General features: G+C 34.1%; 4 protein-coding genes, 1 long non-coding RNA gene, 1 other non-coding gene and 1 pseudogene across 7 annotated transcripts; 4 read left to right on the forward strand and 3 right to left on the reverse strand.

The window, feature by feature from the left end:
• Nucleotides 1-742: 742 nt before the first annotated feature.
• Nucleotides 743-4,247, forward strand: LOC125206919 (uncharacterized). Its single transcript, XM_089060542.1, has 12 exons — nt 743-813; nt 1,059-1,174; nt 1,716-1,855; nt 1,944-2,021; nt 2,565-2,639; nt 2,730-2,850; nt 3,009-3,121; nt 3,192-3,257; nt 3,399-3,489; nt 3,615-3,679; nt 3,759-3,790; nt 3,904-4,247. The coding sequence occupies exons 2-12, from the start codon at nt 1,072-1,074 to the stop codon at nt 4,061-4,063; spliced, it is 1,044 nt and encodes a 347-aa protein (XP_088916668.1). The 5' UTR covers nt 743-813; nt 1,059-1,071; the 3' UTR covers nt 4,064-4,247.
• A 1,271-nt stretch (nt 4,248-5,518) lies between these two features.
• LOC125208013 (aquaporin TIP2-1-like) lies at nt 5,519-7,057 on the forward strand. Its single transcript, XM_048107551.2, has 3 exons — nt 5,519-5,695; nt 6,050-6,300; nt 6,485-7,057. Exons 1-3 carry the CDS (start codon nt 5,569-5,571, stop codon nt 6,851-6,853), a joined length of 747 nt encoding a protein of 248 aa, XP_047963508.2. The 5' UTR covers nt 5,519-5,568; the 3' UTR covers nt 6,854-7,057.
• Nucleotides 7,058-7,855: 798 nt separating this feature from the next.
• TRNAN-GUU (transfer RNA asparagine (anticodon GUU)) lies at nt 7,856-7,929 on the reverse strand. The gene has a single exon. It is a non-coding gene; the product is annotated as a tRNA-Asn (tRNA).
• An 808-nt stretch (nt 7,930-8,737) lies between these two features.
• On the reverse strand, nt 8,738-11,990 carry LOC125208610 (putative disease resistance protein RGA3). Its single transcript, XM_048108261.2, has one exon. The coding sequence runs from the start codon at nt 11,895-11,897 to the stop codon at nt 8,889-8,891; it is 3,009 nt and encodes a 1,002-aa protein (XP_047964218.2). The 5' UTR covers nt 11,898-11,990; the 3' UTR covers nt 8,738-8,888.
• Nucleotides 11,991-12,800: 810 nt separating this feature from the next.
• Nucleotides 12,801-13,236, forward strand: LOC148923877 (uncharacterized). Its single transcript, XR_016132469.1, has 2 exons — nt 12,801-12,861; nt 12,934-13,236. It is a non-coding gene; the product is annotated as an uncharacterized LOC148923877 (long non-coding RNA).
• A 56-nt stretch (nt 13,237-13,292) lies between these two features.
• Nucleotides 13,293-14,249, reverse strand: LOC125203414 (cytochrome c oxidase assembly protein cox19, mitochondrial-like; annotated as a pseudogene). The gene is made up of 3 exons (XR_016132898.1): nt 14,117-14,249; nt 13,537-13,625; nt 13,293-13,445 (listed from the first exon to the last, which is right to left on the reverse strand). The product of XR_016132898.1 is annotated as a cytochrome c oxidase assembly protein cox19, mitochondrial-like (transcript).
• A 5,469-nt stretch (nt 14,250-19,718) lies between these two features.
• LOC125208261 (ethylene-responsive transcription factor ERF043-like) lies at nt 19,719-20,652 on the forward strand. The gene has a single exon (XM_048107844.2). It carries the CDS (start codon nt 19,840-19,842, stop codon nt 20,464-20,466), a length of 627 nt encoding a protein of 208 aa, XP_047963801.2. The 5' UTR covers nt 19,719-19,839; the 3' UTR covers nt 20,467-20,652.
• Nucleotides 20,653-24,969: the final 4,317 nt, after the last annotated feature.

The raw sequence follows: 24,969 nt of genomic DNA on the forward strand, positions 1-24,969 counted from the left end.
GAGTGGATATTTTAGACATTATTTCATGATCATAACTTGTTAGAGTCGGAAAATCTTAAAGTCTTTTTTTTGGACATTTTTTCGTATCTCACTATTATTTTGTCTAAAAAATCAAGCATCGCTTAAATATACTAAATCTTATCTAATTTATTTAGGTAATATACTAAATCTTATCTATAATTTATTTAGGTGGTGTTCGATTTTCTAGATTATAGGATTAACTTCTGAGTTATTTTAGTGGGAGATAGTTTGACTACTATGACTAATATATTTAATCTCGTGATACAATCTTGAAAACCGAACAACCCTTAAGTCTTATGAATATTATTCGATTCGGTAGATTAGGTTAGTAATTAATCTCGAGATAATAACATCTAAAATTAGTCTTAGTTTATAAATTTTGAGGCTTTTCACATTTTATATTTGGACAAAATTAATCTCAGAGTAAAATATTTATCTCAATTCACTCTCTGATAATGTTGAATTAGTTAGGTTAATCGGTTAATTAAATTTATAACTAAGTCGTTTATTTAGTCAAATCACGTTTGATCATCAAATTTAACAGAAAATGTTAATTTTAGACCAAAAAATATTAGTATTTGAAATTTAAAAAGTTTTTTTAAAAAATAAATATAAATGACCAAATTTAAACTTTAGTCTATATTTAACGAATCTGATGGCAAAACGAGCCTGTATAAGTGCAATTATGACCTTGATTAATTATTTTATTATCCCAAAAAAGGAAAGAATGTGGAGTATATATTTACCGCCGCCGCCGGTAGTCGGGAAATGATAGCTTCTTAAGAAATTAAGGTATACTACTAAAAATTAATTAATCATATCCTATGATCATACTCGAATTTATATTTAGATAAATATTCTATTTCAATATTCCGTCAGACTCAAATTCCAGCTCGTCAAGTCTGCAAACACTTCGCAAAATCGAAGCCCTTGCTGGAATTCCCGTTAATTGCGGCTTAATCATGAATTAATTGCATTATCTTACTATTAGTGATTTACTTTGCGATAAAAGCCTAAGTTTTTTGGCATTGTTTTAGCTGTGAGTTGAATATGGATGCTAGAAGCGGTAGTGGAAATGAGAATGATCGGGAAAATCTGCAAAATGTGAGGCAAACTTATGGAGCAGTGCCTACTCAGCCTGATCGCCCCGAGGGTAATATTTTTGTGCCTTTTGTTTTGTTTTGTTTGTTTTTTTTTTCTGTTTCAATTATTTGTTTTCATTAAATAAAAGTAGTTATTCACCGTTACAGAATTGAATTGTAGCTTAATCATAACGATTTTAGGTGGTGTTCGGTTTCCGAGATAAAATAATAGTACCAAAATACAATCTAGGATTAAGTTGTGAGATTATTTTAGTCATAGGGGTTAGCTATGACTAATTCTCCCATGATTATTCATCTAGGATTTATTTGTAGGGTTGAATCTCAAGAACCAAACACACTACAAATTTAATCCCGGATACATTCTTGCAAACCGTACACCCCTTCAGTATATTGAATCTGTATGTGTGTGTACCGTAGATGATGCATGACGATCTGAATTCTGTACGAATATTCTTATCGATTTGAGTAAGTAATCAAATGAAGTGGACTGTTTTTGAAATGTATACTTGATTCTGTATGTGTTGGATTATTTGGTGGAGGATGTGATCTGCCAATGCTACTGCATTTAATCCATAACGTTTCAACTGCAAGGGTCCCGGACCGGTAGCTCTGCATCATCATCCACTTCTGATCGCGGAGGTACTTCAACTTCTGCTGGCTGTGTATCGGATCGAAGTCGATCTGTTGCTTCGCTGTCTTCAAATATGTCAACACTTAATCCAAATGCCAAGGTGAACTACATGATTGGAAACTTTGATTATATTCCGTGTCATTATTTGTCTTTTGCTAACTCTCTTGCTCGTCTTCGTTTTGTTTCAGGAGTTTAAATTGGATCCAAATGCTAAGAGCTTCACCCCAGTTCAGAGACCTATGCATGGCACACAATCTAGTGTCAGGGTGAGTGCACACATCACTATCGCTACTGCCTTTTATCCCTTTTAGATGGTCTTGAATATTTCTACGAATCGAGCTTACCTTAGCTGCCAAAACACATGTATAATAACTAGTGGATGCTGCTTCTTTTCATTCAATATATATCAGCCCTTCATTTGCATGTCGCTCAGCAAGAAGTTATATTATCTACCATAATGTCAAAATTAGAAGGAGATTGCATAAACTAAAGAAACTCTGTATCGAAAGATTCAATAACTGCAAGACTTTTGAGATAATAAGGATGGCTTTTGAGTGATTTAAGAATGTATTTTAGGAGAGGAAATAGAAAATGAGCTTATTGGTCAATGTATGTTTATGTATGTTTTCATTATAAAAGAAATTGGGAAGAAATATCTATGGTACAGGACTACCAGTTATAGCCCTAGATTCTTCGGTTTACAGAGACCGAAACCACTTTTTCTTTGTCATCTTGATCATCATACGCCTGCACTTTCTTATTAAATTCAACTCATACTGATCCATTTTGGGCTTATTATGATTGTATAGGCCGGACCTTCGTTTGCTGCACAGCCGCCGGCTGCGCCAATGCTACAACAAATTTACATTCCAAGTGGACCCCAGGTTCGTTCTATTTTGCTCTACTAGGATTCTACCACAATTTTGCATTGATGTTACGGTAAGTAGCTAACATGGGTTTTTTGTCTTGAACAGGCTGTTAATAGTCGACAACCTAAATTTACCCACTTCGTATCACTTCCTTTGGCTATTTATCCTGAACTACTTAAGGAGCTTGTCAATTTTAAAATTGAAGTACTTAGAGACGCAGTTGCTGGTAAAATGATTATTTTATCTGTTGATTGAGAATTATTAACTCCTAGCACCCTCCCCGTATAAAAAGAGAGAAGAAAGGGGCTGGAGCCTGGTTTAATTCAATACTACTTGTTTGCCTTTTGAGGTGGAAATTATCGAAACTAATGAGTCTACATGCAGACTCAGGAATTGAGGAGTCCATATTTGCTATACTAGAATCCATTCACCTAACTGTTCTCATGCTGGAGTTATCGAACGAGGAGCAGTTTAAAGCAGCTACGGAGGCTATGCAGGTGAAATCTTTCTAACCAACTGATTTGACCCACTGTTTTGTATATTTAGTGTGTTTTTTCTGCCTCTTAGAGTGCCTCATCAATAGTAAAGGATGCTTTAGAAAACCGGCCACTTGTCATCAGACTTAAGGGAGTGGTAAGGTTTCATCTTCATTAAACCTTCAATTCAATCACAAACACATTTGTTGATTGGTGACTATTAAATAGTACTATCCTTTTTAGAGTAGTCACTGTTGTCTGGTTTCTCAATTAAATTTTGATTCCATATATGTTGCAGGACTGCTTTAGAGACTCTGAGGACAAGCCATATCTTGTTTACGCTCCTGTAGAAGTAATTGGTGGCAAGGAACGACTCTTGTGTGCTTACGGTATCCATATCATCTGTTTCTTGTCTTACTTTGACTCCAAACATTCACCACTTTAGTGGCGTTTTATTATGTTTAGACTTTAGATTACTTGATTGATTGTTTTTGGCTTTTCTGAACGTTCTTAGATGCCATCAAGGATGCGTTTGTTCATGCTGGCTTGGTCGTCAGGTATAATAAGGACAATCTGAAGGTACCTTTCTTTATCTTTGATACTTCAACTACTCATTCAAGTACATAATGTTCATCTACAATCTTCTCCTTTGATGCAGTTGCATGTCACCCTTATGAGTACACGTTTCAGGTGCGACTTCTGTATTTATATCCGTTATTACATTCTTCGCGTCTGGCAAACATACGGGTTGGATCTTCGACATACTGAGAGTTTACTTTGATCCTTTTTTCTTTGGCTCCCAGAACGACGATGAAGGAGAAACCGTTCGATGCAAGTGCCATTTTAAAACGGTATCGTAACAAGGAATGGGGCGATTATCGTGTAAGCGAAGCTCATCTATCTGAAAGGGGTAAATTTGATAATGGCTATTACCGCTGCTGTGCTAGACTTTCTTTCCCCTAAAACATGCAGAAAGATTGATACATTCACCTTTGAGATTTTACTGTTACCAAGTAAATTTACCCTAGTTTGAATTTCCAGTAATTCACCTCTTGAATAAATATGTAGCCTGATATTTATTACTCTAAGACCACGAAAGTGTAGTGATTATACATGTAACATGTTGAATGCAATTATTTTTGGGTTACATTAGTTTATTACCGGGAATGTGATCAAATGCAAACTCTAAATATTGTACAAACTCCAAACTTTGATCTGGACCGCTAGAAAACATCAACGGATGATAAAATAATAGCAACAAAAAATATCAACATAATGGCAGCTGTTGATGCTGCGTTGAAATTGTGTTGACATCAAAATCTTGAAATTTTACACTATGTTGACATTGTATTGACGTTATGTTGATACTGTGTTGAAAAGTTTGAAGTTTGTACAATATATGAGTTTGCATTTTATCACTATCCTTATTATTGGAGTATAATTTATCGCAATTATTTTACACCGACCATTTTGACATTGGGGTTTAGTTATCCAACAATTATTTCTCTATTTTTCTTCTAAAAAAATCATTATCTTTTTCATAATTATGCTATGCATTTGCCCCCCTAACATTTGATAACGAAATGTCCTCTATATTTATCATGATAAAAAAAAACAAACTTTTTATGGTGAAAAGAACAAGTAATTATGAAACTATAAAACGTAACTTATCAGTTATCTCCATTTAATAGTAGCATTTCTTAACTCGGACCATATACCTCACGGCCATAATCAAATCAAAATTAATTAAAAGATGGAGTATTAATTAAATCCCGTAATCAACGCCAATGTTAATATCATAATCCACACACATTTATTTTGCTAATAAAAAAAAGTGGAAAATGAAACAAAAAAAAAGCATAGGTTTGTTTTGTTGGTCGGCGCACTATGTGACCCAAAGTTGGAAATGTTAAAAAACCGAATAAAAATTTTAAATCATGATTAGTTAGTATTTTAGCTAATACATTTAGACATTTTTGTTGATTTTAACTTACTATAAGATTCGGAAATGCTAAGTTTTGTTTTGAAATTGCTTTAATTATGGGATGTGAATTGTGAAATATGTGGCGGAAAATGCACTTATGTGTCTGTGATCCTTAAACCAAGTGATGGAGACTATTCATCTTTGACTATAATTACAAAGGACAATTATTAATAAATGAAATATCCTAATTAAATTCAATGAGAATATTGCTGTTAAATCGTGAGATAATGAAGTACAATATAAAAATTGACCAAGTTATAGTCACACTTATGATATCGCTTTATCATTTCACCAAAAATAATTAACTAGTATGTGATCCAACTACTCACTCATCATCAAACTGAATTAAAAATTATAATTAAACAATATGTGGAATTCTTAGTCTATAAATGTGGCATAGAAAGTGTCTTTTGCACCTAAAAAAACATTCCATTATTTCATTCTCTCTTCGTTCTTTTTCTCCTTCTCCTTCACAGGAAAAAAAATGCCGGGAATCGCTTTCGGCCGATTCGATGACTCGTTCAGCTTCGCCTCAATTAAGGCGTACGTCGCTGAGTTCATCTCCACCATGCTCTTCGTCTTCGCCGGCGTCGGTTCCGCCATTGCTTTCAGTTAGTTTTATCACACCTCCATTTTCTCTCTAGATATGTACATATGCATTGATTTGGTTATGTGAATTAGTCAATTAAACCCTAGAATTAGGGGGAGACACAAAATTTATTTATTTATTTATTTTGGTAAAGACAATTTTTTTGATGGCACTGTATATATATTTTGTATTCAAAATATTAAGAAAAGAATTTCATATGATATATTTTGTTGATGATATGTACTTTTGTATAATAATTTATACAAAAATATTGAATATTAAAATTTGTGTTGGCCACTACCAAGAGCTAGAATCATGCGTGGAAGTGCATGTAGGATTCCGATACCGATTTGGTGATTTGGCATTTTCTAATCAGACAGTGTGACTTCGGGTGCCGCTCTCAACCCGGCCGGGCTGGTGGCGATTGCGATCGCGCACGCATTCGCTCTCTTTGTTGCAGTTTCGGTCGGAGCCAACATCTCCGGTGGCCACGTCAACCCTGCCGTCACCTTTGGACTGGCCGTCGGCGGCCATATCACCATCCTCACCGGAATATTCTATTCGATCGCTCAGCTCTTGGGCTCAATTATCGCCTGTTTTGTGCTCTCCATCGTTACCGGCGGTTATGTAAGTGTAATTTCACTAAGTAACTCATTTTTATAACCTAGATCACATAATTTGAAATTCCAATTTTGCCCTTGTTCCATGTGATTTCAGTTTTGGACCCTTAAAATGTACTAATAGGTGAGAGGCTAGACTTTGATTGTACAACTAACATATTTTATAATCCAAATTAAAAAATATGGTGCAGGAGATCCCGACTCACGGATTGGGTGCTGGAGTCGCAGCCTTCCAGGGACTCGTGATGGAGGTAATCATTACATTCGCATTGGTGTACACTGTGTATGCCACTGCGGTCGATCCCAGGAAGGGCTCAGTGGGCACTGTCGCACCAATTGCGATTGGGTTCATTGTGGGGGCCAACATTTTGGCAGCGGGCCCGTTCTCAGGCGGATCCATGAACCCGGCCAGGTCCTTCGGCCCGGCTGTGGCGAGCGGTGACTACGATGGGAACTGGATCTACTGGATCGGGCCACTCATCGGTGGCGGCCTAGCCGGGATGGTCTACAACAATGTGTTCATGCACGATGACCATGCATCACTTTCTAGCGACTTCTAAGTATGTAAATTTGTTGAACGCTTTATGATTTGTTTGAGGACCAATTTGCACAATCCCTTTGTAATAAAAGGAAATGGGACTCATTTTCCTTTTGTTTTTCTACTTGTTGAATTGGTTTGAATGTCGAAAATCCAATTTTTACTTGATGAAATTGATATGTTAATTGCTTTAATTTGTGGAATGATTCCATGGATTTCTTTTCTATGATCCTCAGACTCTCATAATCAGATAAAATTCCCATTTTGCCATTCAGTTATTTCTTTTTCTCTCTCTTACTTTTTTAATCACATCTTTTGAGCAAAAATGCACATTTTACTTCATAATTGAGTAAAATGCACATCTTCATAATTGAGTCATTTTCTTATATGGTAACTTTTTCCTCTCTCTTACTTTACTCTCTCTACTTTATTCACTTTATACTTTATTCTCTCTACCTTTTTCTCTCTCTTACTTTTTTAATCACATCTTTTGAGCAAAAATGCACATTTTTAATGCACATTTTAATTGAGTCATTTTCTTATATGGTAACTTTTTCCTCTCTCTTACTTTACTCTCTCTACTTTATTCACTTTATACTTTATTCTCTCTACCTTTTTCTCTCTCTTACTTTTTCAATCACATCTTTTGAGCAAAAATGCACATTTTAGAGATTAAAAAAAAAGGTGAAATTTTTTTCATATATGAAAAATATCTTCAGGAAGTTCTTTATACTCCTATTTATTTAACACACCCAACATTCATTTCTAAAACTCCGTGCTGAAAAGTTCCGCCTCAACTATGAAGAAACGGAGGGAGTATTAAAGAAGATAAATAATGATTCCTTATTTATTTTGTGATCCTAATTACTCGGACTCTTATTATATTGATTTGTGATCCTCAAAGTCGAACCTTTCTAAGAGCAAATTGTGTATATAAAAAATAGCCATAATTTTTTTGCAAGCACAAAAAATCAAATTATGAAAAATAAAATAAAAATCAAATTGTGAAAAATAAAATAAAAATCGCTAGAAGGAGGGCTTGAACCTCCGACCTTGTGGTTAACAGCCACACGCTCTAACCAACTGAGCTATTCCAGCTTCTTGCCAGTGTTGATTACAAGTTATATTAACTATTAAAACCCGTGTAGTTAAATAATTGTATTTACGTCTTCATTATGTCTAATCACTGTGCGTATTCGAGAAAATTAAGACGGAGAATCTACAATGTCAAATGTCTATTGCAGTAGGGTGTAACATATCTTATTACATTTATGGAAATTGTCTTATGTCAAATGGATTTAGAATTGAAAATGACGCCTACACAACAATATGAAGGAAACTAGTATGCCTTATGCTAGTTTTCTCTTTCAACCCGAAAAAAGAACAAATTATCAATCAAACAAAGTTCACTGCAGATCTTCGCAATCCAAGAGCTGAAAATGTTCTCACGATGAGAAGGGTTCTCGTATGAAATTTTTCCCAGGTATCATATTCCCTTTCACTCTCACCAAGGTCCAAGGAGGAAGGGATATACTAGTAGTAATTTAGTAATATGAGAATTCCAAATCACAAAATCCAAAGACGAGAAAGAAAAATTGCGCATCATATCATATTTGACTCTGTTTGTGTGATATGATCAAAACTTCAAAGTGATGTAAACATTTGAGGTTTTTAAAAAACAAGAAATTTTTTTATTTAGTAGTATTAACCATTTAATCTTTTGATTTGGATAGAAAGGTAAAATGCCCATGCTTGTAATATCAAATACTTTAAGTTGAAGATAAAATGTTCATAATATGAAATGGGATTTAATTAAAGGCTATAAAGTTGGACTGCTGCTTAGACGACCAAATAATTTTCGATGAGTTAAAATCTTAAACAACATCATTTTGTGAAAAAACATCAGTAATGACTTACATGTATGCGATCGATTTTTTTTATATTCGAATATTGTAAGCACAAATACAGTTAATAATATATACTATTACAATCATCATGCAAAAAGAAAGAAAAAAGGATTAAAAAAGAAAAATACATGTCACAACCCCATAAACAACTTACCACCGGAAAGACATACTTGGACCATCGTATTGGTGACGAAGTTCAAGTTGTGGATTATGCTGAAATATGGATCTCCTAGGTGAACCTTCGTTGTCCTCTCCGTATGTTTTTAGCAGCTTTGTTGAACCAGAAATATCCAACAATAGCAAAGACGAGGAGACCTTATGCAGGAAGCGATGCGGCAGCTTCTTCAAACTCTCACACGAATAGATAGTCAAGTGAATGAGACATGGCATGATGGAGATGGCAGCAGATTCTTCTTCTTCCACCGTTATGTCCTCCCACTCCTCCCAACAAATTAATGAATCAAATGCCAATTCCTTGAGTTTAGGAAAGACAACAACATGGTTACTTGATGAAGCTACTATTCCCAAAAACTCCCTTCCCAAAAATTCCATTTTATTCAGGCTCTCCAATATGAGATCTTCCAACAAAGGTAGTTTTCCCATAGGCGTCAATGACGACAAGTGAAGATGATGATGCAGATGAATATGTTTTACAAAGTTGAGGGGCGATGACATCCAACACGGAAGTGCATAGCCAGCGTATCCCATAATTACGAGATTACTTAGCTTCGGATGGGGCTGCAAAGCTTCTATTAACTCCAGCGAGAGCCTGGAATTCTCCTCCTGACCAGAATCATATTCCCATTGACACTTAGAGAGAAATAGTATACGCAGTGAGTGAACGTGTATCTTCTTCCTTAGTTCTGCTTCTCCTGCAGTCCTAGCCAACTCTTCCACATCAGGTATGGTGTCGAAGAAAATTTCCAATCTTAGAGTTCCAGTAAGAAGGTTTAAGTTTTTCAACAGTTCAAACTTGTTAGCATCCCTTGCTACTCTGAACGTGTTCTCAATCCCGTAATAACTTAAATCACCAAAAGTGCGGATACCACTTAACTGAGCTACTCCTTGAACCAACCGACCTTGACTTGCATGAGCACGATCAATAAAAAGGTGTTGGAGGTTCTCAAGCATATGGATCCCTTCTGGCAGTTTGTAGAGCTCGTCGCAGGATTTGAGATTCAAGGTTTGCAATTCAACCAGTCTACAAATACTCTCTGGCAAATCCATGAACATATTCCAACTTAAGTCAAGGTTTCTCAAGTGTACCAAATCTCCAATTTCTCCAGGAATATTTCTTAAGGAGCATCTTGATAACAATAGAATTTGTAAGAAATAAAGCTTGCATATATTTTTGAGGTCTTCATCCTTCAACACATTACCACTCAATTCCAACCGTCTGACGTGAATCAACTTTTCCATTCCTTGCAGAAGAGGATCATGGAAACCCCATGCCAATCCGAACACCCTAACACTTGATATGCAATCACAAAGACCAACCTGTCTTCTGTTGTCCAAAAATAATCTACGATACTCTTTAGCTTGAGAAACTAAAAGAGGATCACAAACTCGACAACTTTCCTTTCTCATTTTAGCAACCTCATCTTTGTTATCATTCTTCCTAAGAAATACAGCAAAATCATGTACTATATCATGCATTTTGCAACGTACTATTTGTTCATCAATCTTCACACAGTCTTGAAACAAAGAACGCATTGCTAAATTGTTCAAGTACCTTCGCCCTTTGAGTTCCACTTCACCGTTTCCACTAACAGATCCCAAATAGCCTAAAGCCATCCACTCTTCTATTAGTCTATCCGCACGAATTTCGTGATCTTTAGGATAGATGGCACAATATGAAAAGCAACGCTTAAGAGGTGGGGACAAATCATTGTAGCTTAGAACTAAATGAGGAAAAAGATCCACTTCCACATTTTCCAATTGCCATATTTCACTCTTCTCTACATCTTCCCACTCTTGCAAATCATATTTGAATTGCAAAAGTCTTCCCAAGACATTTGCAGCAAGAGGCAAGCCACTACACTTAGTAGCTATTTTCTTGCCAACACTCTCAAATTCTTCCAATTCCTCCCCATCCCTTCCTGAGAGGGATATCCAACGCAATAATGACCAACATTCTTCATCAGTAAGCTGTTTTGGGCGATAAATATCATTATCTAAGGTACCCATCATCTTAGCCGTAGTCTCTTTTCTTGTTGTTACCAGAATTTTACTACCCACTGCACCTTTCCTAAGATTGATTTTCAGGGGTCCCCACTCATCGTATTTCTCTGTCCAAACGTCATCAAGAATGAGAAGAAACTTCTTTCCTGAAATACAATCTCCGAGTTTTTCTAGTACCAATTCCAATTGGTTAATGCCTAAAGGAATAATCTCTTTTTTCACACTCCCTATAATTCCTTTAGCAATGGCAACCAAATCAAATGGATTAGAAACACAAATCCATATTCTTAATTCAAAACAACTCTCCACTTGATCATCATTGTAAACAAGTTGAGCGAGAGTTGTTTTTCCAATTCCCCCTGTCCCAACTATAGAAAGAATTTGGGTATCAGCACTAAGTACTTTTTCCACTATATCATCCTTATTCATCTCTATGTCTAACCCACAAACTTTCTCAAATTCAATAAAAGATGTGGATTGAACTCGCCAAGAATTGGGCACGGGATCAGTTGGAGGCAGAGAAGTGACAAATTCAAAATCATTTTTCTCCTTTAAAATCTGATCCAGTTTGACTTTCACATTTTCTATTTTCAGGGCGGTATCACGGCGAACTGAAACCTTCTTGAAACATAAACATGAAGATGAGATGAAGGAGCAACATACCATTTTCTTAGGCTCGGGCTCAGGCTCAGCAGAAGCTTCTATCTTATGTTTGAGAAGAGAGTAGTTCCATTCATCCAAAATGTCGTCCATCTCATAAGCTGTGTTTTCGAGCTTCTTCAACCAACTTTTGACACTTTGATCCTTCACTCCTCTCTTTTCTGCATCATCCAACACATTTGTGATAGTCCTTAACTTGTCTGAAAGACGTAGAAGCTCCTTCTCAACGCCTCTCACCAAATTGACTTCAGACCGAATCTGATCTTGAATGATAGTTGCAATTCTCTCCACAACAATAGAAATCACAGCATCCGCCATTATCACCAGCTTAGTTACTAACACAATCTGAAGAAGTATTTTTCTATTATATTTTCTTGTCTTGGTTTGCTTGTAAGGTGGAAATCAATCCATTATCTGGATTATTGATGCCATCAATTTAAAATTATTTTTTTTCTATAAAGAAATTCATCAATTTTCTTTTTTATATATAAATTCATTTATTTGGTTGGCCCGTTACGGTCAGATAATGATGCCTTATCTCGATGCAATAGTGTATTATTGTACTCCCTCCGTCCCATAAAAGTTGAGACAAAATTTTTGGGCACGGAAATTAAAAATTTATATTAAATAAATAGAAGAGATGAAAAAAGTAGGAAAGATAAGAGAGAGTAAAGTAAATGATGGAATAAAATAAGAATGATTAGATGTTTTGTCTTTAGTTAAAAAAGAAAATGACTCAACTTTGTTGGGACGGACTAAAAAGGAATACGACTCAACTTTTATGAGACGGAGGGAGTATTTGGTAGCCCATTTATGAAAAAAGTTAGCCCGTTTTAAATTATCGCGGCCCATCTCGGTAGACGCTGTTTCCCACAAACATGTTTGTACCAGCAAATCGCGAAGCCTCCATCTTAAGCATATACTCCCTCCGTCCATGAATAAGAGTCCCATTTGTTTACGGCACGGGTTTTAAGAAATGTTAAGAAAAATTGGTGGAAGAAAGTTAGTGGAATAGGGGTCCCACTTGTATATATTAGTTTTAAATGATACGTGAGTGAAAGGAGTTAGGTGGAGGTGGGACCCTAGTATCATTTATGGTAAAAGTGAACCGGGACTCTTATTCGTGGACGGACTAAAATAGAAAAACGGGACTCCTATTCGTGGACGGAGGGAGTATTTGCAGCTCCGATCAGATTTATTCGAAGGTGAATTCGAAATATCTTCAGTCCAGTCCATTATACCGAACCTAGAAGCGTCAAGATCATATGTTTTTGGGAAAAAGGTTCGAATTCAAGCTTCAAATATCAGAATATTTCTCCGAGGTTGTTTAACGGTTTCACCTCCAAATTTTCAGAGATCGACGCAGGTTATATGCCTTTTTTGTTCCTTAGTAAATAGGAGGATCATCACGCAGCACAGGGGAACGGATAAATTTGCTGGACAAATACTGGAAGCGTTTTGGAGCTTAATTGAAGAATGGTACATTTTCTTCTACAATTCTTTTTCAAATAAAAATGCTGTTCATTTTCGTGAGAATCATTTTCATTACTCCATTTCAATAACGTGTAGCTAATTATGTAGTGAGATTGATGTGTTGTATGATAGATTATTTGAACAAAGGGTACCTTATTTAAATTGCAAAGTACTCTAGATTTTATTTTGAATAAGACCAAATATATTTTATTACGTAAAGCTTGTTTCGTAAATAAATATTTAGTAGCATCTTGTGTAAATAAAATAATAAAAATAAAAGTGTCTGCATTTTTCAGATTTCATACGACACTCGAGATACTTCTAAGAGAAGTGTCTGCATTTTTCAGATTTATGGCCCTCAAACTTGAGGCAGTTGATATAGTCTTTCTTTTCCTACACCAATCAACCTCAAACAAACCATAGTTAACAAAGCTTCTTCAAATGAATCAAGCCTAAAACAGCTTACACAATTCTACACATGTACCAGATCACATAAATGCATATGATCCAAAGGGAAAACACCCTTTTCTGGTGGCACAGGTCTTGCTCCTCTGTTTCCACCAAATGCTCCTCCTACAACAACAAACATCGATAATCGATTATTCCATCGAAAAGCTGCCTTTTTACAGAGCCTCAACATTTCCCAATTCAGTTCATCCATATCTAATTATGAAACTGATGAAATAACATAACAATCTATGCAAGTTTCAGTTTTTTTGGGGGGGGGATTAGATCAATCTATGCAAGTTTCAGTTTTTTTCAGGGCATCAACATTTCCCAATTGAGTTCATCCATATCTAATTATGAAACTGATGAAATAACATAACAATCTATGCAAGATTCAGTTTTTTTTTTGGATTAGATCAACCTAGAAATCATCCTAACTACCAAAAGGGAATCATCAAAACAATAGCAATTTAACAAGAAAGGGAAAAAAAATCAATCTTTTGCTAGTTCCACATTGACAATACACAATTCTTTTGAGGTCTATACAAAGTTAGGGTAATAACTTTTGTTCAAACATTAACAATTTCAGATAAACCCTAACATGAATCATCAATTACCTGCACTCATTTGTGAAAATTTCAATTGTTTCTTAGGTGAAGAATTCTCGTCGATAAGCCCTCTTTCTCTACTCCTTCAATTTGGTTTAGCCACTGGAATTGAATGAGGTAAGAATCTTTGTCACCACTAAGCCCAACAAATCTGTTGTTGAATATAAGCCCAATTCTTTACAAGGCCCAATTTATGGAAATAGATGATAAATAAAGATTATTTTTGGTACAATATAATTTAGGTTTTTTCCATGAATGATAACCTAAAAGAAAAAAGTTCTTAGTTTCATAAAACATTAGTTTATGATAATGTTCCAACATCATAACGATGTATGCTAGCTATCAAAAGTTCAATAGTCAATGAGATCTCGATGTCATGAGGTGCTAGGGAGATATCCAAGTGAGATCGAGGATCAACCGACTCTATCGTCCGTCGTCCATGAATATCGTCGAAAAACTTAATCAATAGTTAGTCTTCAAAGTTCTACTATATGACACCATGAAAGCTCTACTATCGCACCTAAGAGCTGAAGCTCGGAAATAAGAGAGATTAAATGAATGAGTTATTTCCTCATAATTAGGCATGAACTAAAATATGATTCGGGCTAAAATATTAAAAGTGCAATGCCTAAACTTAGAGATTGATTTTGGATTTAGTGATGTTAAAAAAAGTTGGTCAAAAGCAAGCCGACGGCGATCTTTACACTATGTCCGATCTTTCAAATTTTGTTTCCTTGATCTATTGATAGTAAGTACTCCCTCCGTCCCACAAAGATTGTCCCATTTTTCCATTTCGGTACGTCCCACAAAATTTGTCTCATTTCATTTTTTACTATTTTAGGTAGTGGACTCCATATTCCACTAACTCATTCCTACTCATATTTTATTATAAAACTAATATATAAAAGTAGGATCCACATTGCACTAACTTTTTCAATTCACTTTTCATTACATTTCTTAAAACTCGCGCTCGGTCAAAGTGGGACAATCTTTATGGGACGGAGGAAGTAGTATAAATTACTCCATGTAATTGTATGATTCGGGCTAAACTATAAAAAAAAGCAATGCTTAAATTTAGACATTGATTTTGGGTTTAGTGATGTAAAAAAGAGAAGTTGGTCAAAAGCAAGCCCACGACTATCTTTACACTATATCCTCACAAATTTTGTTTCATTAATCCATTGATGGAGTATAAATTACTCCATGTAATAAATAGCATGATTTGTGCTGTGACATAAAATATGCTAACTATTTTATGAGTGACAAGGAAAATTAATGGAAATAGTAGGTTTTATATTGTATATGGATGTTACTTTCTCAAAAGACACGCGGCTCACAATAGGATAAAGTACATCCATTTAAAGCGAGTGTGAAGGTACTACCAATAATGCGGGAGACACACTTTCAATGAAAATTGATATATATAGATAGGTCTTTGCAATATTAAATAAGAGTGGAGGCAGAAAAAGTTGTTATGGAGATTAAATTTTCTTAATTTTGATTTCAAGATTTCTTGAATTTAATTGGTTGTGAGAATTTTTGCATGATGATTTATATAAGAACAACAAGAGTTTTTAATCTTGAAAATTTTAGCAATGATGATTTTACTATACACATGCACACTTAGAAGGCGGTGCTCGAAAATTCAATCTTCTAAACAGAACGATCTTAAGGGTGATATAGGTCGGACCAAACCAAGCTGAACAGTTCTTTCAAAAGCAGAGATAATATGGCTTGACTCGTCTCCCCGGCTTATGTATGCTCTTCACGATCATGCTGGTCGTTATGCCGTGCCTCGATTGTGTGATGCATTGTTTTTGTTGTCGTGTTTTCTTGGTGTTTTTGTTAATTTTGAACATCTTTCATTGTGTATAGACTTTGTTGGTAGAGTTAGTAAGACAATAAAATCCCGAGTTTCTATTTCTCTAAATAAAAAAAATTTAATTGGTGGGGTTGGTAATGCTTTAAGGTATTTAGCAATTCTCACAATAAATTTGAAGAATAATGGGCACTGAATTAATTAGGGGCAAATTAGTTAAGGAATTGGGCTAACAATAACATAATGAAGCGATTAAAGTTATAAATAAACTTTACTAAGTGGAGGAACTTATTAACCTAAATCCAACTCTGAGTTCACTGCAGTTTTATTTAATGCATTTTTGGACATATTATCATTTTACCTATTAGTAGTAACATATTTTCGTCGTGACAAAGAAATCATTATTTATCCCTTTGACCTATCATAGCAATAAATTTAGCAATGTACTTGGACTGTCATATTTTATTTCCTCTTTGTAAATTAATTTTTTTGCCCATCAAACTTTGTAGGATGGCAAGCACTCTTCCACCGAGAAGCTGAGATCGATATCTCGAGGCGTTTGGCAAGTCATGTATAACAAATTTTAAACAATTTCGAGGTACCGTTCTCTTCTCGATAAAATTGCATCGCTAAATTTCACAATTCAACCTAGATTGTTAAAACATCTCCAACAGTACACTAAAGTAATTTGAGCGTAGCACATTAGCACCAATGGCTAGTGAAACTTTCACAATTAAATAAAGTAGTGCCAATGTTGATAATAAGAAGTGCATATATAATTATTGAGAATATTTTTGTTGTTGTGATTGTCTTTATAGAGAGTTGAGAATATACTTTTGTCCTAAAATTTTTTGCTCTGTTTTTATGAATTTTATATTTGAGTTGTGTCGTTGACCTTTCTGACATTGCCGGCTGAAATCTAATAAATAGTGATATGCTACCTATAACTAGGTAGTATAATTAATTAGTACTCCATCCGTTCCAAATAATTTGAGAAACACTTTGACCCGGCATAATTTTTAAGAAATCTATTGGAAAGTGAGTTAAAAAAGTTGGTGGGGTGTGAGTCTTACTTTTAAAGTATTAGTTTTATACTCTCTCCGTCCCAGATAATTCGTCCCAGTTTTCCATTTCGGTCCGTCCTAAATAATTTGTCTCACTTCACTTTTATCATTTTTAGTAGTGGACCCCATATTCCACTAACTAATTCATACTCACATTTTATTATAAAACTAATATATAAAGGTAGGACCCACATTCCACTAACTTTTTCAATCCACTTTTCATTACAATTCTTAAAATTCGTGCCCGGTCAAAGTGACCCGAATTATCCGGGACGGAGGGAGTAATAAAATGTGAGTAGGAATGAGTTAGTGGAATATGGATTCCACTGCCAAAAATAGTAAAAGTGAAGTGGGACAAATAATGTGGGACGGACCGAAATGGAATACTGGAACAAATTATCCGAGACGGAGGGAGTACATTTCATTAATTTAAGTCATAAGTATATATAACCAATGTAAAAATAACAATAAAAATAGTTTAATTTATAATACGTGCATAAAATCCACTGCATTAATAGAAAATGACAAAATGCATCAATTTCAATCCTATAATGTACACATCTTCCTAAAATTATGAAATTATTACTCATTTCAACCAGCTCCATGCCCTGTTTACTATTTGTTGTATTTTGTAAGTAAGTTAGGTATTTTAACTAATTTTTTTATTTATACCCCTGTTGCTTGATGTGGAGAGTATTTGGATTGAAAAGTTGAAAAAACGTATAGAAGGAGCTAAAAAGTGTCAATTCAAGAAAAAAAATTGGGGGAAGAAATAATTCATATTCAAACACAAGAATTTGAATACTAACATATATTTATAAACAATTGTGGTGTTATTGAAATTGACCCCTCAACGGACATATGACGTTACGTGGTATTGGATACTCCACTAACTCCAATTTTCATTATTCTTAGTGGGTAAAAAAAGAATTTGATTTATTTTATTACTTTTACATTGAACATTACTAATTTTATTTACACCGCCCTACCAAACCAATATGATTTGTTTCTTTCACATAATATTTATCCAATCTAATATCATTACTATTTAACTACACAAATTAGTTCTCATAAACGTGTAATTAAATTCATTTATTAGATAAAGTCCTCTTTTTAAGTTGCCTTTTCCTATTTTTGTGAACCAGAATTAGTTCGATCTCCATGTTATTAGTACTTTCCTTCGTGTTGGACAATACCTTTGTTTCTTTAATTATCACTCTCGCGTCACTCTATTTATTAGTTCGTACCTATATTTTATTCTCTTTCACTCACACAACTTATTATGTACGGTGCTATTACTGGTTTTTTGACGTCAGAGTTACTTTCTACCGATAACCACCATATGTATTTCTAGCTCCTCACCTATTTTTTAAATTATTTTTTCATTATTCACCTCTCCCATTGTCTCTCATTGTCAATATTGCAAGTGTTAATGATGGCTATGAAAAATACCCCATATATATTGACAATAGAATAGTAAGAAATTTTACTTGTTAGCCCCATGATCAAATTTCTGGATACACTGCACTAAATATATATGGGATATGGTGGTATGTATATGTCTTCTTATGTGCAAACCAGCAATCATAAGAATAACATGTAATATTTGGCAAATTGAACAAAAAGACAATTTCAATAAAAAAAAATAGCAAAACTTGCCGCGTGCAGTTAATATATGGAACAAATTGATTGGTCAAAGTGTACCAATTGCATACATCAATATAGTATTTCTATTTAAATACTAAATCATTATCCATAAACTCTTCAAAAGTAAAAATGCACAAATGTGTGATGCAATTAAGATGTCACACTTCTATCTCTCTCTCCATGTGTGTGTGCGTGCAACCTTATACTCCCTCCGTTGCACCATAGTAATTAGTACTACCCCGGTCCCTCAAAATTTGCTACACTTTGACCCGACACGAGTTTTAAGAAATGTAATGAAAAATGAGTTGAAAAAGTTGGTGGGATGTGGGTCCTACTTTTAAAGTATTAGTTTTATAATAAAATGTGAGTATGAATGAGTTAGTGGAATATGGGGTCCACTACCAAAATGATAAAAGTGAAGTGTATCAAATTTTCAGGGACGGACCAAAATAGTAAACTGTATCAAATTTTCAGGGACAGAGGTAATAATTGAGACGTTTATTTTCGACACGAAAATTAAGAAAAATTGTGTTAGGTGGTGAGTTAAGTAAAAGGAGAATAAAATGGAAAATAAAAAAGGTAGAGAGATGAAGAGAGAGAAAAGTAAGAGTAAGTAAAGTAGGTGTGGAAAAATGTGTTTACTTTTACTCCCTCCGTTTCTTCATAGTTGAGTCATTTTTCTATTTCGGAAAGTTTATTCACAGTTGAGTCATTTTTATAAATGGTACTAACATTTTTCTCTTTCTTACTTTATTCTCTCTACTTTATTCAGTTTATACTTTATTCTCTCTACCTTTTCTTCTCTCTTACTTTTTTATCTACTTATTTAACATACCCAATATTCTTTTCTAAAACTCCGTGCCGAAAAGTTTCGCATCAACTATAGCGAAACGGAGGGAGTACTAAAAATGGAAATGACTCTATTACTATGGAATGTATCAAAAAGGCAAAATGACTCTATTACTATAGAAAGGGGCATAATTTTTTCTCAAAATTAAGCGCTTTGGCCCATCGTTTTCACATTCCAACGTTCACTTAATTTTTTCTTTTGTCTCTCTAATTTGTTTGTTTTTCAATCATGTTTCCCAAATTTAGACCTTAATCACACCTCAACTAACACTCTTTTTAATTTTCCCTCACTATATAAATTTCTCCATTCCTCACAACTATCAAGAATATTCCCACCCTATCAAAATAAATAAATGGCTGAGCCGGCCGAGTCGACTCACGAGTCAGGCGAGAGAAAGAAGAGGAGCGGAAACAAGCACCCAGTTTACAGAGGGGTGAGAATGCGGAGCTGGGGGAAGTGGGTCTCCGAGATCCGCCAGCCGCGGAAGAAGTCCCGCATTTGGCTCGGGACTTATCCCACGGCCGAGATGGCGGCGCGGGCCCACGACGTGGCGGCCGCGTGCATCAAGGGCGACTCGGCGATCCTCAACTTCCCCCAGCTCACCGAGTCGCTGCCGCGGCCCGACTCGCTCTCGCCCCGCGACGTCCAGGCCGCGGCGGCCAAGGCGGCGGCGATGGAGGGCCTCGCCGGGGCACTGCCGTCGCCGTCGTCGTCGACGGCGACGTCCGCCGGCGGCGAGGGGTCGGACGCGGAGGAGCTGGGGGAGATCATTGAGTTGCCGAGTTTGGACGAGTCGACCGAGTCGGGGGGCGAGTTGGCGGTGGTTGACTCGGCGGAGGGGTGGCTGCAGCCGCCGTGGTGGGAGTTGGATAGGAGTTTTTATGAGTATTTCTACGACGAAATTGGCGGCGGCGGCGGCGGCGGCGGCGGCGGGAGTTTGATCTCAGTCAGCTATGAGAATCTCAAGTGGACTTGCTAAATTTAGTAGGTGTGTTTGGTACTTGTACATTCTTGTTTTTTATTACTATCAAAATTTCTATATTGTTTATATATATTACTCATTTTTCGATCTTTTTTCATTACTTTTCTTAATTTTTCTAGTTTCGAGTGGATTAGTATTTACTTGTTCATTTTGTCTATATGAGTGTATACCTCTTTTTCTCTATTTTTAACAAATACTCCCTCCGTCCTATTAAATATGCAATATTTGTTTTTCGACACAAGATTTTATGTAGTGTTATTTTGTGAGTTAATGAAGAGAGAGAAGAAAAAGTAGAGAGAGTATTGTTTCCATTTTTAGAAACGTTTAATTTTTAATGGGACAGACCAAAAAGAAAAATGTTTCATTTCTAATAGGATAGAAGGAGTACTAATAGTACTAAGAATGTAGTACTCCATATTTATTTGGTTGGTTTACATAGTTCTTTTTTTTTTAACAGAAACAGTTAGTAGTCTTATTCTTTTTTTAGCTTAAATTATAATGCACTTTTAAGGTTAGGAAAAAAAATTGATTTATCAAGATTCATAAGCAAAATGTTAATGTTAATGATTTTTAGTTATACAAATTTGGCAACTTCTTTTTGAAGTTGGAAAATGAGGGATGATGATTGTTGAACCGGTAATTACCTTATCTACTCTTTAACACGAATTAATTACATAGTCTATAATCATATAATATCGTGCATAAACAAATTTAACTTTTAGAAAGTGATGCACTTTTCGCAACAATATTGAAATAAAAGATGCAAGCAAACATTTAATTCTTTGTTAGGATATTTTCTTTAATGTAGTTTTTATTTGCAGTGAGTTTAATCATACTATAAAATATTTGAATAGTATATGCTAAATAGAAATTACTTTTTGTCGTTTCAGAAAATTCTTAGTACATAAAAGGATCTCGTAGATAATATTGTTTATTTATTATCCTCGTATGATCGACATCTTTTCCTTTAATTAATATCACTACCGCATTATTCTAATTGAATTTCATAGAAAATTCAACCAAATTAATGTAAATTTTGGAAGTTAACCTTGACAGCTAGATCCCTCAATGATGTAAAATAATTTTAAAAAACAAAAGAAAAGGTTAGTGGTAAAGATATAAATAATGAATTGTCATTTCTAAGATGTCTATTTTTTTGAAGATAATATTTGTAGGACTAATGATGGATGATTATTGACGTTTCCAAATTGCCGCCACGTAAACATTTCGTTTATTTGTCAACATTATTGGTGAAATAGACACTTCTACAATTCTCTCATTATAGGGCAATTCACATTATTTACCTCCTCGTGACAATGAAAGAAGTAGTCTTCATCGAGCATATAATTAATCAGAAAAGGGTATATGCCCAAGCACGGCGTGTACTCTGTACTAGTCTCGTTAGATTTTTTTCGATTGGATACTTTCTGAGTGCACGACGTGAAGAACTTTTTAACACGAAATTGTGCCAGGTAAAACGTCATCAGATGCACAAGCATCAAATTTTAAAATATTCCGAGCACCTAAACATACTCGGAGACCAGTAATCGGTAACGTCCGGCTTTTTTTGCAAATTTGATAATTTGAAATTTTAGTTTTACCCCTAAATAAAATATTAATATGCTCTAAGATAATAGTATATGGAGTAACATATTAATGATAAGATAGTATATATAACATTTTTTCGTTGGCATAATAATGATCACTCACCTTTATATTCATTTTCCCAATAATTATTTTATATTTGCAATTGCAGTTATGATTAAGTTATAACACAACTAAATAAATGTTATTTTAGACAAAAATATGAAATGTAGACTAATTAGATCATATTCACTCACCTTTCTGTTACTCCTATAATTTTCCCACTAATCCTTCTTTTTGTTCCCCTTCTCATTTGACACTTGTTATAATCAAATTAAGTTTACTTAATTGCATTTAAAAAGGCTAATTGATTGTTTTAGAGGGATTAATTTTATGTCAAAAAAGATCTCTCTCCGATCCCTTTCATCCCTGTGATTGTTGTTCTTGCTTTGATTTTTTTTCCTTTTTATAGTGTTGTATAATTACTTTTATTTTTTTGCATACTTGTTGAAAAGAAATTCCTAATATCTAAATATTTTATGAGTCGAATTTATCAATGGGGACATGCGCGTATTGTAATTATTGTTGTTGAAAAATGCACGATAGTTGGAGTAGATTTTTTTTTTGTTATAAAAAAGTGATCTATTTTTTAGAAAGTTGTTATAGACTCATAGTAAATTCAGTTACTTTTATCAAGAAATGGTATTGGCTTAATTCGAAAAGAATAACAATACACCAATGAAAAAATTTAATGACACTGACAAACTGAGCTGAAATCTGAATAGCTTATTTAGAATTCTAATACTCCCTCAGTCCCCGATTAATAATCACACTTTTTCCATTTTGGTTCGTTATTAATTAAGAGTCACACTTCATTTTTACCATAAATAATAAGTAGGTCTCACGTTCCACTAACTCAATTCACTCACATTTTATTATAAAACCAATATAAAAAATGGGTCTCACATTCCACTAACTTTTTCAACCAACTTTTATTTACATTTCTTAAAACTTGTGCTCGGTCAAAGTGTGACTCCTAATCGGGGACGGAGGGAGTATATTACTATAAGGTAAGAAGCTCTATATTTAAGAATATTCTTTTGCTTGATAGAGATTAGAGATATTGAAATAAATAAATAAATAATTGATGAATTAAATGTGCTTTAAAATTGCGAATAGCTCATTCGTCCACCTATCAATCAATCGTTCTAAAAATGCTGGCAATAAGCTTTCGAGGGACATTCCACAATTGAGACCAATTTGAAAGTTACAATTATTTCTTTTTTTGGGTATTAGGTTGTTAACATCATACTAGTACTATTAAAAAAACTCAATTTTTATTTTCCCTTTCATCCTCATAAAATAATGCACGAGTTATTATCCACTTTTACTTTTTTGACCCAAGCTAGGAGAACATTGAGATTTGAATTTTACATTTTATGAACCCATATAATACAGCTAGGTATTACTTCTTGGTTTTTTAGAAATTATTTTAGATTATTTTAACAATTTAAATTATTTTAGAAATTTTAAGTTAAAACTGTGATTATATAAAAAAAATATAATTAGTTAAATATGAGAGTTATGAATTTGTTTCATATATGTGAAAACTTTAATCATATGGCTAATTTATTTCTATATATTGGCTTTTCCTTTTTAAAGGTTAATTTTGAGAAATCATAAGAAAAATAAGTTGTTCGTTAAATAAACTATGAAATGATTTCTTGAGGTCCCAACTTTAAATATTTGGCTTTGTCATCATGCCACTACTAATAGTATTCATCATTTTCATACAAACGACAGAAGATACTACAAATATCATATCCTATTTCAAGCTCTGAAACAAAAAACAAATAAAAAAACAAAACAAAAAAAAAAAAAAGATATGCAAAATCCGAAAATGGAATATAAATTTGGTTGGATATATATAAGTTCATTAATAATGCAAAATGATAAGTTTTGGAATAGGAAAGCCTGGTTTTTCAATTTCTCTCCATGTTTGAGAAAAGTTATGGTTTAAATATTGGCCAACTTTAGGTAGAGTAAATGTTTGAGAAAAGTTATGGTTTAAATATTGGCCAACTTTAGGTAGAGTAAATGTTTAAGAAAAATATATAGGCACGTGGTAAATAAACATTTTAAATTATTTGTTTTATGAGTAAACAAATATTATTAATATACGATGGCCAGTCTTGATTTGTTGCAATTACAACCATTCCTAAATTCAATCGATTTGTAAGCTTTTGATATCAAACAAATAGGGTCAAGGTGAGGAATGTCAATGTATTGACATAAAATAAAATATTTACAATCCTCAATAAACACGAAAATATTAAATTGAGTAAAATAAAAGTCCAAACCTGAATCACGTTCTAATAAATAATTCCAGACTGGAGATACATCGTATCATATGGGATATATCTTGGGATTTCAACAATAATTTGCATGAAAAAATCTTGGCGTTGACCTAATAATTAAAATACATAAGAATAAATCAGTTATTTAATTATATATTTGATGATAAAATTGATTTATTAATAAATCGCTCCAAACCAATTCATGATGAAGTAGCAACTATACAAAACATAATCAAATTATTTAATTTTGAAGGGTATGTAGAAAATTAAGGTTAAAACGATTTAATTAATTATCAATTAATTAAATGGAACACTATTAAGTATTAACCCCTAATTTACATCACCAACCAAACTCGGATGAAGTAATGCATGGCCATTTTACTTTTGACCAATTATTAAAATTCTAAAATCTAATTAATTCCAACCAATAACTGTGGCTAATGACAATTCAATTTAGTATTAGTTTGGTGATGACTTAGTCATTTCTAATTGCAAGGATTTGCAAGTTATTGAATTGTAACAAATAAAGAATCTAGACTCCTAACTTTTTGCATCCACG

The sequence above is a fragment of the Salvia hispanica genome, chromosome 6 (assembly GCF_029641045.1).
Source record: "Salvia hispanica isolate PSC_SH4W2 chromosome 6, Shi_PSC_v1, whole genome shotgun sequence".
In the NCBI taxonomy this organism is placed as follows: domain Eukaryota; kingdom Viridiplantae; phylum Streptophyta; class Magnoliopsida; order Lamiales; family Lamiaceae; genus Salvia; species Salvia hispanica.

Excerpts from the sequence above, each read along its gene's own strand:
- LOC125206919 (XM_089060542.1), top strand. The coding sequence starts at position 1,072 with ATGGATGCTAGAAGCGGTAGTGGAAATGAGAATGATCGGGAAAATCTG. Across the intron at positions 3,490-3,614 it reads ACGACTCTTGTGTGCTTACG|ATGCCATCAAGGATGCGTTT; the intron begins GTATCCATATCA and ends GAACGTTCTTAG. Across the intron at positions 3,680-3,758 it reads ATAATAAGGACAATCTGAAG|TTGCATGTCACCCTTATGAG; the intron begins GTACCTTTCTTT and ends CCTTTGATGCAG.
- LOC125208013 (XM_048107551.2), top strand. The coding sequence starts at position 5,569 with ATGCCGGGAATCGCTTTCGGCCGATTCGATGACTCGTTCAGCTTCGCC. Across the intron at positions 5,696-6,049 it reads CGGTTCCGCCATTGCTTTCA|ACAGTGTGACTTCGGGTGCC; the intron begins GTTAGTTTTATC and ends TTTTCTAATCAG. Across the intron at positions 6,301-6,484 it reads CCATCGTTACCGGCGGTTAT|GAGATCCCGACTCACGGATT; the intron begins GTAAGTGTAATT and ends AATATGGTGCAG.
- LOC125208610 (XM_048108261.2), bottom strand. The coding sequence starts at position 11,897 with ATGGCGGATGCTGTGATTTCTATTGTTGTGGAGAGAATTGCAACTATC.
- LOC125208261 (XM_048107844.2), top strand. The coding sequence starts at position 19,840 with ATGGCTGAGCCGGCCGAGTCGACTCACGAGTCAGGCGAGAGAAAGAAG.